Genomic DNA, 12,758 nt, shown 5'->3' with positions numbered 1-12,758 from the left:
ATAGGAATATTTACCATTTGTGTCTTACGTTCAGTTGCACAATAACTACGTCCTTGTTCAATGTGATGTATATTTCTATGACAGTGACATGCTCCTTTTATCAATGTTTTATGTTTAATTTCTGTACAGCAACCTTGAGCTGAAAGCTGCTATATGAAATAAACATTGTTATTATTATTAATCTTATTGATCTACTGATACTCAAAAAAACCATATTTGGAGAACGTCATGGTTACTGGTGTAACCTCCGTTCCCTGATGGAGGGAACGAGATGTTGGTGTCGATGTAGTGACACTAGGGGTCACCCTTGGGAGCCCGAGACACCTCTGGTCTTTGATAAAAGGCCAGTGAAAATTGGCGAGTGGTATTTGCATGCCACTTCCCCGGACATACGGGTATAAAAGGAGCTGGTATGCAACCACTCATTCAGGTTTTACGCTGAGGAGCCAATATAAGGTCCGGCCATTTCAGCGGGTAGTTCAGCGTTGTGGCAGGAGGGACCAACGTCTCGTTCCCTCCATCAGGGAACGGAGGTTACACCAGTAACCATGACGTTCCCTATCTGTCACTCACTCGACGTTGGTGTCGATGTAGTGACACTAGGGGTCCCTATACAAAACGCCACAAGGCTGAACTGTGTTATGTGAACTGGCAGTGTGTGGTGGGCAGACTTGCTGTGTGCCTCATAGCCAGCACACCAGGTCGACACGTAACCTCCCCCAACACAGTTATGAGTGTCGAACGGCCCTTTTTGGGGACAAGTTGACTACCCAAAGATAGAGACAGGCTTAACCCAGTCATGGCCTCTTTTCCCATTCTCTTTTTCCACTCCCTAAAAAAGAAGGGGGATTATCCGACTGGGCCACCAGGTCTAGTCGGGGGGTGTCCCTCCCAAGGGGAGGACACCAGAGACCACACCTCACCCCAAGAGAGGGGGGGATATTTAAGTGGAAGAATACGTCACATGGTCTTTCCAACCATGTGGAGAGCCTTCAAGGTAGATCCTGCCCAATGGGGGAGGAGTTACTACAAACATGGAGACTGGGGCAGAGGGGCTCTGCCCAAGGAAGACGCAGTTTGCCAGCAGGGAAACGAAATAGCGGAAGATATAGATCGCATGGGGTTAGACTTACAGGGAACCGCCACATGCAGAGCACCTACCCCAGAACCGGGCTCTTAGTTAGCGCGTGTACTGGGCCGGCAGCGAGTCTCTCCGAAAACTCGACTGCCACAGGGCTCGGAGGAAGTCAACCGGGGAACAAATTTTGTGAACACTACAGGGAATTAACGGTGCACGTCTACAGCTCAAAAGGAGGTGGAAGGCGCTATGTGCAAGCGATACACCCGGCTGGATATCCCGGGCTTATCCGCTTGTGTTGCGTGCCACTACCTGGGATGAAACCGGTTCCACCCGGAGGTTGTAGAACCTTGCAAAGGTGTTGGGTGTTGCCCAGCCCGCTGCTCTGCAAATGTCTGTTAGAGAGGCACCTCTGGCCAAGGCCCAAGAAGCCGCTATACCACAGGTAGAATGGGCTCGTAGCCCTACCGGGGGCGGCATGTTATGGGCGAGATATGCCATAGTTATGGCATCAATGAGCCAGTGGGCGATCCTCTGCTTGGAGACAGCGCTTCCTTTCCGCTGTTCACCAAAAACAGACAAAGAGCTGCTCAGAGATTCTAAAGCTCTGCGTGCGATCCAAATAGATGCGTAAAGCTCGCACCGGACACAGTGACGACAGGGCTGGGTCTGCCTCCTCCTGGGGCAGCACTTGCAGGTTCACCACCTAGTCCCTAAAGGGGTGGTGGGAACCTTGGACACATAGCCCGGTCAGGGTCTCAGGATCACATGAGAGTAACCTGGACCGAACTCCGGGCGCGTTTTGCTGACAGAGAACGCTTGCAGGTCACCTACCCTCTTGATGGAAGTGAGCGCAGTCAGGAGGGCAGTCTTCAGGGAGAGTGCCTTAAGCTTGGCTGACTGCAAAGGCTCAGAGGGGGCTCTCTGTAGACCCTGAAGAACTACAGAGGTCCGATGAGGGAACGAGGCGCGGCCTGGAGGGATTCAGCCTCCTGGCGCCTCTTAAGAACCTGATGATCAGGTCATGCTTCCCTAAGGACTTACCGTCGACTGCGTCGTGGTGTGCTGCTATGGCAGCAACGTACACCTTCAAGGTGGAAGGGGACAGCCTCCCTTCCAACCTCTCTTGCAGGAAGGAAAGCACTGATCTGACTGCGCATCTCTGGGGGTCTTCCCGACGGAAAGAACACCACTTAGCGAACAGATGCCACTTAAAAGCATACAGGTGCCTCGTAGAGGGAGCCCTAGCCTGAGTGATCGTGTCTACCATCGCAGGTGGGAGACAGCTTAGGTCTTCCACGTCCCGTCCAGGGGCCAGACATGGAAATTCCAGAGGTCTGGGCGCGTGTGCCGGATGGTGCCCCTTCCCTGAGAAAGAAGGTCCTTCCTCAGGGGAATTTGCCAGGGGGAGCTGTCGCAAGGAGCGTGAGGTCCGAGCACCACGTCTGGGCGGGCCAGTAAGGTGCTACCAGGACGACCTGCTCCTCGTCCTCCCTGACCTTGCACAGGGTCTGTGCAAGCAGGCTCACTGGGGGAAACGCATATTTGCGAATGCCAGGGGGCCAGCTGTGTGCCAGCGCGTCTATGCCGAGGGAGGCCTCGGTCAGGGCGTACCACAGTGGGCAGTAAGGAGGATTCTTGGGAGGCGAACAGGTGCACCTGTACCTGTCAAATCGACTCCAAATCAGCTGGACCACCTGAAGGTGGAGTCTCCACTCTCCCCTGAGGGTAACCTGTTGTGACGGCGCATCCGCCGTAGTGTTGAGGTTACCCGGGATGTGAGTGGCTTGCAGCGACTTGAGGTGCTGCTGACTCCAGAGGAGGAGACGGCGGGCAAGTTGTGACATACAACGAGAGCGCAAACCACCTTGGCGGTTGACATATGCTACCGTTGTTGTGTTGTCTGTCTGAACTAACACGTGCTTGCCCTGGATCAATGGCCGAAACCTCCGCAGGGCGAGCAGAATTGCCAACAACTCGAGGCAGTTGATGTGCCAATGCAGTCGAGGACCCGTCCAGAGGCCGGCGGCTGCGTGCCCATTGCAAACGGCTACCCAGCCCGTTTTGGAGGCATCTGTCGTGACCACGACGCGCCTGGGGACCAATTCTAGAGGAACACCTGCCCGTAGGAACGAGAGGTCGGTCCAAGGGCTGAAAAGATGGTGACAGACCAACGTGATGGCCACGCGGTGTGTCCCGTGGCGCCATGGCCGTCTCGGGACTCGAGTCTGGAGCCAGTGCTGAAGCGGCCTCATATGCATCAACCCAAGCGGGGTGGCCACCGCCGAGGATGCCATATGCCCCAGGAGCCTCTGAAGAAATTTCAGTGCAACCGCTGTTCCCTGTTTGAATGCCTTCAAACAGGCCAGCACCGACTGGGCATGCTCGTTCGTAAGGCGCGCGGTCAAGGAGACTGAGTCCAACTCCAGACCGAGAAAAGAGATGCTCTGAACCGGGAGGAGCTTGCTCTTTTCCCAGTTGACCCAAAGCCCTAATCGGCTGAGATGTGAGAGCACCAGGTCCCTGTGTGCGCACCACACGTCTCGAGAGTGAGCTAGGATTAGCCAGTCATCGAGATAGTTCAGAACGCGAATGCCCACCTCCCTTAACGGGGCAAGGGCAGCCTCGGCGACCTTCGTAAAGACGTGAGGAGACAGGGACAGGCCGAAAGGGAGGACTTTGTACTGATACGCCTGACCCTCGAACGCGAACCGAAGGAAGGTTCTGTGTCGAGGAAGGATCGAGGCGTGGAAGTACGCATCCTTCAGGTCTACCGCCGCAAACCAATCTTGATGCCGGACACTCGCCAGAATGCGTTTTCGCGTCAGCATCTTGAACGGGAGTTTGTGTAAAGCCTAGTTCAGAACTCACAGGTCCAAGATTGGCCTCAACCCACTGCCTTTTTTCGGTACGATGAAGTAGGGGCTGAGAAAAACCCCTTCTTCATCTCGGCTGCAGGGACAGGTTCTATTGCGCCCTTCCGTAGGAGGGTAGCGATCTCCATGCAAGGTAGCAGCATTTTTGTCTTTCACCAAGGTGAAGTGGACACCGCTGAACCTGGGCGGATGCCCGGCGAAGTGAATCGCGCAGCCGAGTCAGACGGTCTGGACCAGTCCTCGTGACGGATTGGAAAGCGCAAGCCATGCATCCAAGTTCCGCACAAGGAGGACCAAAGGGACAACGTCATCGGATGTACCGGCAGGTGGGGCCTCGTGGCGGGGCGGAGCTCGAGGTGCCACACCACATCGTGGCCGTGCTGAGTCTAAGGACATCGAAGCACTTACCTGGCTCCTTGTGACCACCCCCGGAACAGCCTTGGACGGGGGAGGAAGAGGCCTGTCCTCATGACCCGTGGAGACTGTCACATCGGGGGTGGATTTGTGCCACAGCTGGGTGCTCGGGGGCGGGAGACCGCCGCTGGAGCACCAAACCTGCCAAATGATGTGGTGGACGGTGGTCGTGATGACGGCCGTACACACCGGAAACGTGAACCAGGGAACAAGGAAACCGCTCTTGCTGAGCTCTTGAGTACTGCAGCCACTTGGGCATGCAGCGCAAAATGCAAAAGGTAACAAAAAGATGGAGAGATCTGCTTACCAGCTCCAGAGCAGCGGGTTTCGTTGTCCCTGGGTCACCCCCTCTCAAGGGCGCTTTGAAGCCTTTCACGGGTTCTGGGCGGCCGCGAGACGGGTGGCGTCTGCTTCCTGCGGTGGGCTCCACGCCGGGGCCGGGCCGAAGGGGCGGGCTGCGGTGGAGCCAGTGCAGTCACCGCAGGGGGACGCCCTTGGCGATGAGTAGACGGGGTGCGGGATCTTGAGCCGCGCCGGGGCAGGATATGCCGGCTAGCATCCATATACTGCTCTACCATCGAGAACTGCTGGGCAAAATCCTCGACGGTGTCGCCGAATAGGTCCGCCTGGGAAATGGGGGCAGCAAGGAATCGTGTCTTGTCGGCCTCACCCATCTCGACCAGGTTGAGCCAAAGGTGCCTCCGTCGCTCAGAGAGTGAGGTCGATCGCCAAGCGCAGTTCCTGCATCAATCCCGGGGCGGAACTACCCTCGTGCAGTTCCTTTAGCACCTTGCTGGACTTGCAGGAGAGCCATGGCGTACAGGGCGGAGGCGGCTTGTCCAGCGGCACCGTAGGCCTTGGCCGTCAGAGATGACGTAAACCTACAGGCCTTGGACGGGTGCTTTGGGCGAATAGCCCTTGGCCGCCCCACCATCGAGGGTAGTGAGGGCGGGGAAGCTGAAAAGATCAGGACCGGGCAGTAAAAAGTGCCTGCCGCGACCTTGTCGGCTCTTCATGCACTTCCAGGAAGAAAGGAATGGGGGCGGGCGTGGCTTTGAGGGGCGCCGCGAGCCCAGGAACCAATCACCGAGCCGCGAGGGTTCAGGGAAGAGCGGTGAAATCCACTCTAACCGACGCTCGCGGCTGCCCAGGAAAGCATGTCGTCATCTCCGCGTTAGCCTGTGACTGGGCAATCGACCCCGAAGGGAGGAGCCCAGCTGAGGCTTCCGACTGGACAAGGCCGCTCTCCGATGCTGCGCTCGAGAGCTCATCACTTTCGCGGGCTCCGAATAAGAGGGCGGACTCACTCGGAAGCCCGATCGGGGCAGACGAGCATGCTGGGGAATGGGAGGTCCACGGGGGGATACCCGGCGGAGGCGGTCCCATTGGGGTCCCCAAATCGCCCCCAGTGCTAGCCGCGCTGGCCTCATACCCGTGGGTAAAAGGACCGAGGCGGGAGCCTCTGGGGTGGCTCGCTCTCTTATAAAGGTGAGCTGCGACCGCAATGTTGCCATGGACATATTCTCGCAATGAGAACATGACCATCCACGAACACTGTCTCTGCGTGAGCAGTGCCCAGACACGAAAGACAGTGATCGTGACCGTTAGAAGGCGAGAGATAACGAACACAACCAGGAATAACACACAATCGGAAAAGCATCTTTAAAAAGACGCGTCTTTAAAAAGACGTTCCGTGTGTGCGCTCTTTTAGAGAAATATATACTCTTTTAGAGGGGAAAAATGCTCTTTCAGAAAATATACTCTCGTTTTTCTGCCAAAGTGCCCAGGGGTGTTCTCTGCAGTGCACCAGTGCAGGGGGGGAGAAGCTGCTGAAATGCGCCGTCAGATCCAGCAGAGGTGAATGAACAGTAGTATTCAGCTCAATGAGTATGTCCGTTCAGCTCCGAAGAGAAAATTTGAATGAGTGGTTGCATACCAGCTCCTTTTATACCCGTATGTCTTGGGGAGTGGCATGCAAATACCACTCGCCAATTTTCATTGGCCTTTTATCAAAGACCAGAGGTGTCTCAGGCTCCCAAGAGTGACCCCTAGTGTCACTACATCGACACTAACGTCGAGTGAGTGACAGACAGGGAACTTGAACACCAATCTGGACAACATAAAAGAGTATAATTTTTGGCCTGTCCCCCCCATGGACCTTGAAAAAACCAACTATTTCTATGGCATTGGCACAACTAAAAAAGTCAGAAACTCTCCCCAACGTGTATCAACAGGAATTCTTGGTACTGAAATATAGTCTCCCACTCCATAGTACAGTATTCACGGATGGATCCAAAATGGATAACAGTGTGTCAGCAGCAGTAGTGATTGGAGATGAACAATATGTCATACGTATTCCAGAACAGAGCTCTATCTTCACAGCTGAGGCCCGAGCGCTGCTACTGGCAACATTGAGCAGGGCCGAGGACGAAACTTTTAAATCGCTACAGACTCAGTCTTGCTTTCAAGCACTTGAATCCATGTAGACCAATCACCCCATAATAATAAACATTTTGACTAAAATACATCGATTACAGAAGAAGGATTTCAACGTTATCTTCTGTTGGGTGCTGGGACATATTGGTCTGGCAGGAAATGAAAAAGCAGATACAGCTGCAAAACAGGCATTAAACTTGGAGATCTCAGAATGTCTGATACCACTCTCTGACCTCAGGCCATTACTAAACTCGTATATCACCAATAATTGGCAGTCAGAATGGGATGAGTGCGACAGCAATAAACTATACGAAATAAACCCCAGGGTCCAAAGCAACTACTCTCAAAATTTTAAATCTAGGCATGATCAAATAGTGTTTACCAGATGCCGACTGGGCCATTCAAGACTAACACACGTGTTTTTACTGACTGGTGAAGATCCTCCCATATGTATAGCTTGCCAAACCCCTATGACCATCAAGCACATTCTATTGAACTGTAAAACTTTTGGAACTATCAGACAACGCTTCTACACAGAAACGTCCTTAATAAACATTTTTTAAAAAGTGTCATTTGAACAGATTTTACAGTTTTTATCTTGTATAATACTTAAAGTGTCTTATCTAATATTGCAAATATGTATTGACGAACCTTTGTTTGCAATGTGAATAGCCTAGTTGCTGACATGGCTTTAAAACTAAACAAACAAACAAACAAACAAACTGACACTCAAAAGCTAGTATTAACAGTGACTGTCAGGAAGATAATGTGATGTTCCACTGTATTTTCAGAGTTTTAACTTTATTACCACTTGCTAGTGGAATCTTCAAATGCAGGAACTGAGTTTAGACTTTGCGCTGAAAACAGACGTGGTTCTCAAACATATTAGCACAGTGACCTATTTCTCAGGATAATAGCAAACTACGCTTTGCAACACTTCATTAACATACAATACACCCACGGTTTGCGTGCATACATCCACAGTGGCACAAACACTTTCACACATGCTTTAAGGTGAAACGAAAATTGCGCTTAGAATTAGTGCTCTGACGAAAATTGGATTAGACAACTAGCGCACGGTTGTTGCATGTAGCACTGTGCCTAGCATGGTCACGAAAATAGAGCCCTTTGAGTATCGTCATTATGTGTCTTTCATCTCATCCTCATTATCATTGACAAAATGAAAAAACCCTTTGTAAGTAATTTTGTTGACGAGAAAAGAAAAAAATGGTTTCATGTTATTGGACTAGATGAGTTCATATGAGTGTAAGCAGCACTAAACAGTGTCTGACTAGTGTTTATATTAAAGAAATGCAAAAATACAATACAAACAAGTACATATAGCACATTTAATAGCATTAGAACAAAACAGGTGCATACCACAAACAAAAGCTTTTAAGTTTGATCATTTTGATTTATCAAAACTGGCAAGACAAGAATTGCAGGTAGAAATTTGATAAAGTTACTATTCAGACTAACTTGTACACAGGGGAAATCACCACATTTCTTCTGAATGTTCGTGTACCCTGAAATGGACCCCATTCTGTCGAATTTCTGTCAAGCGGCATTCCCCATCAGACATTTTTGCATCAGTTCAGCCGGTTCACCTTTTCCTGTGGCGCTACTGATGGCACATTGCACAAGCAACCCCGGATGCATGAGTTCTGGTCACATGGAAACCAGGAAGTAATTGCGTTCACATAAACAATGGTCTGTGCGATTTGGAGGTTGCATTTTCGACCTAAATTTAAATGTTTGTACTCCACTGATGGCTAGGTTTAGGGTTGGGGTTTGGGTTGTGGTGTACGGTTATTAAAATATGCATTTCTGTTGACTGTATTACGTCTTTTACAACTAAAAATACAGCTCGCTTTTGCCGCCACTTTATGGACATTTAACATCAACAACGCTGGGGGCAGTAATTAAAATTTCAGTAAGCACAGACTGATTTCGTTCTACTGTCAAATAATTAATTGAGTGAATAGTCTGTTCAGAACCAGATGTTATGCCATTATTTAAATAATTTTTTCACACTGGTGTATTATTGTAGTATAATCTATTTCAGATAAACCCACCCCTAAACACCACCATTGTCTCTTTGTGTCTTAGTAGGCAGTTCTCACAGGTCTAGTTATGTAAGACTTTGTTGGAAACAACAACTTAGTGCACCATTGTTCACCTACAGCTACATTTAGACTGAGCTACATTTGCAGGGGTTAACACAACACTGTTACCTGTCTTGAAAAACTTCTGACTTTGCCTTTTCTGGAAAGATCAGCAGCTGACTCAATCAGCAGTATTTTAATTGAAAGGTTCACCAGTGCTTTGTCTCATTTTTAATTTACAGGTCACCAGGTGTTTGCCGCTCCTCCACCTCACGCGGGAGCTGCCCTCCTCTCCACTCTGAACATCCTGGAAGGGTTTAACATCACAAACCAGATGCCACGGAACATAATTTACCACTGGATAGCTGAGGTACTGCTGAGCTTTAACCAGCACAACTCACAGCAGCTGCTGTTTGATTTATAGCCTCTCGTAAAATCACAAGTCATGTATTTCTGCTTAGTAATAAGTATTTTTTGCTTGCTCTTTGGCCAATATCATGTATTCTGGACTCACTACTGAGTCCCCTGCTTTTATTAGACAGATGGATAAACTCTCTTTAACAGCTTGCCATGTAAATGCTGATTTTATTTAGGACTGCAACTAACAACTTTTTTGATAATCAATGAATCAAATAAAAAAAGAAACATTTTTATTTTCTGCATTTTTTGTTTTTTTATGAAAAAGTTTGTTATTCCACATCTTGCCCAATGCTCTACTTCAAACAGCATGCAAATTGAAGCGTACAGTATATAATGTTCGCTACCAAAAGTTTGGACCCATCTACTCATTCTTTATTATTACTATTTTCTACATTTTAGTATAATACACTGTATAAAATTATATTTTACATTTACGGTAAAATATCGGCAGCTGTGGTTGCCAGAAATTTACCGTAAAAATACACGGACAGTGTTTCAGGCATTACGGGATATTGTTTTGGCACCTGTATATTTTACAGTTCACGATAGTATATACTCCAGATGCCGCCAAGTATGGCTGCTGCGTTGCGAACTCTGACACAACATTGCAGTTTTTTGTTTGTTTTGTTTACAGTTACAGTTTTTGTCTTGGATGTTGTCTGCCTTATTGTAAATGATAGACAAACACTTTTGGACATTGGTTTTGCAATTGCACACCGAAAACCAGACTTCCAATTCCTCAATGCTGACCCGCTGTTTACAAACACGCCAGCGGAGCACTTTGTCTGGGCTGCCCAGCCATGAAAATAGAGCCAGCATTCTCATCAGAGTAAGACGTCGTGCAAATCGACCCCCGCTACCCAGTATTCTACTCTGCAAATGTTCAGTCTCTGGACAACAAGCTCTGCGAGCTGAGAGCGCGGATCTCTTTCCAACGAGAGATGAGGGACTGCTGCATTATCTGCCTTACATAAACTTGGATTCATTGGATTTGATTCAGCCATCGAACCCACGGGGTTCTCCGTGCACCGAGCGGACAGAGCGAAAGACCTCTCAGGTAAAAGCAGAGGTGGTGGTGTATGTTTTATGATCAACAAATCCTAGTGTGATCAGAGGAACGTACATTCTATCAAGTCTTTCTGCTCTCCTGATCTGGAATTTCTCGTGCTTCTGTGTCGACCATTCTGGCTACCGAGGGAATTCACAGTGGTCATTATCACTGCTGTATACATCCCGGCACAAGCCGACACAGACCAGGCACTCAAGGAACTGTATGGGAGTATAAGTGAGCAGGAAAACGTGCACCCTGAGGCCACGTTCATTGTGACCGGGGATTTTAACAAAGCTAACTTCAAGTCAATAGCACCGAAATACTACCAACATATCAGTTTCACACACGAGGGGACCGGGTTTTGGACCGTTGCTACTCTCCCTTCCGGGATGGCTACAAATCCCTCCCCCGCCCACCATTTGGCAAATCAGACCACTCTTCCGTTCTCCTTCTGCCCGCTTACAGGCAGAAACTGAAACAGGATGCACCACCCTCAGAATGATCCAGTGCTGGTCGGAGCAATCAGATTCTATGCTGCAAGACTGTTTTGATCACATGGACTGGGAGATGTACCGGTCCGCCTCTGATGACGACATCAAGCTTTATGCTGATAGTGTAACGTGTTTCATCAGAAAGTGCATAGAGGACGTTGTTCTGACCAAAGCAATTCGGATCTATCCTAACCAGAAACCATGGGTTAATAGCGATGTTCGCGCGGCACTTAACGTTTGGACCTCCGCTTTTAATTCCGGGAACGCGGAGGAGCATAAACAAGCCAGTTATGCCCTCCGCAAAACTATCAGAGCAGCAAAACGGCAGTACAGGGACAAGATTGAAGGACAGTTCAACACCACCGACTCTAGAAGCATGTGGCAGGGAATTAATATCATCACGGACTACAAAGGGAATAAAAACTCAGCCATTAACACCGCTGCCTCTCTCCCAGATGAGCTAAATACTTTTATGCTCGTTTCGAGGGAAATAACACCGCCCTCACGGAGAGAGCTCTCGTTGCCGAAGCTACAGAGGTTAGTTCACTCTCCGTCTCTGTAGCAGATGTAACCTGATCCTTCCGACGGGTGAATATCCGTAAAGCCGCGGGTCCAGACGGCATTCCGGGCCGCGTCATCAGAGCGTGCGCGAACCAACTGGCTGGTGTTTTTACAGACATTTTCAACCTTTCCCTCTCCTTGTCTGTAGTCCCCACATGCTTCAAAACGTCCACCATTGTGCCTGTACCAAAGCAATCCAAAATCACTTGCTTAAATGACTGTCGTCCTGTTGCTCTGACCCCATTCATCAGCAAATGCTTTGAGAGGCTAATCAGAGATTACATCTGCTCTGTGCTGCCTCCCTCACTGGACCATTGCAGTTTGCATACCGCAACAACCGCTCCACTGATGATGCAATTGGATCTACAATACACACTGCTCTCTCCCACCTGGAAAAAAGGAACACTTATGTGAGAATTCTGTTTGTAGACTACAGATCAGCATTCAACACCATAGTGCCCTCCAAGCTTGTTGAGAAACAGCTCGCTGTGCAGCTGGATCCTGGACTTCCTGTCAAGCAGATGCCATGTGGTTAGAATGGACAGCAACATCTCCTCATCACTGACCCTCAACACTGGAGCCCCGCAGAGCTGTGTTCTCAGCCCACTCTTGTATTCCTTGTACACATATGACTGTGTGGCAACACACAGCTCCATTGCCATCATTAAGTTTGCTGATGATACGACGGTGGTAGGTCTGATCACTGACAATGATGAAACCGCATACAGAGAGGAGGTGCACACTCTGACACGCTGGTGTCAGGAGCACAACCTCTCCCTCAATGTCAGCATGACCAAGGAACTTGTGGTGGACTTCAGGAGAAAAGACAGAGAACACAGCCCCATCACCATCAATGGAGCACCGGTGGAGAGAGTCAGCAGCTTCAAGTTCCTCGGTGTCCACATCACAGAGGAACTCACGTGTTCCGTCCACACTGAGGCCGTTGTGAAGAAGGCTCATCAGCGCCTCTTCTTCCTGAGATGGCTGAGGAAGTTTGGAATGAACCACCACATCCTCACACGGTTCTACACCTGCACTGTAGAGAGCATCTTGACTGGCTGCATCACTGCCTGGTACGACAATAGCACCGCCCACAACCGCAAAGCCCTACAAAGGGTGGTGCGAACTGCCAGACACATCATCGGAGGTGAGCTTCCCTCCCTCCAGGACATATATACGGTGGAGTGTGAAAAAAGCTCGGAGGATCATCAGAGACTCCAGCCACCCGAGCCATGGGCTGCTCTCATTGCTACCATCAGGCAGGCGGTATCGCAGCATCAGGACCCGCACCAGCCGAATTCATGATAGCTTCTTACCCCAAGAAAT

General features: G+C 49.8%; 1 protein-coding gene across 5 annotated transcripts in view; it reads left to right on the top strand.

Moving 5' to 3' along the window:
* The window catches only part of LOC127419785 (glutathione hydrolase 7-like), a 46,779-nt gene that overhangs the window by 16,982 nt on the left and 17,039 nt on the right, over positions 1 to 12,758 (top strand). For all 5 annotated transcript variants that reach the window (XM_051661512.1, XM_051661514.1, XM_051661515.1 and 2 more), the window contains one exon: positions 9,152 to 9,279. In XM_051661512.1, the coding sequence (XP_051517472.1) occupies positions 9,152 to 9,279 (128 nt within the window). The remainder of the gene's footprint in view (positions 1 to 9,151; positions 9,280 to 12,758) is intronic.

This window comes from Myxocyprinus asiaticus, chromosome 29 (genome assembly GCF_019703515.2).
Source record: "Myxocyprinus asiaticus isolate MX2 ecotype Aquarium Trade chromosome 29, UBuf_Myxa_2, whole genome shotgun sequence".
NCBI classification, from domain to species: Eukaryota; Metazoa; Chordata; class Actinopteri; order Cypriniformes; family Catostomidae; genus Myxocyprinus; species Myxocyprinus asiaticus.
This window is presented reverse-complemented; position numbering and strand designations above follow the sequence as displayed.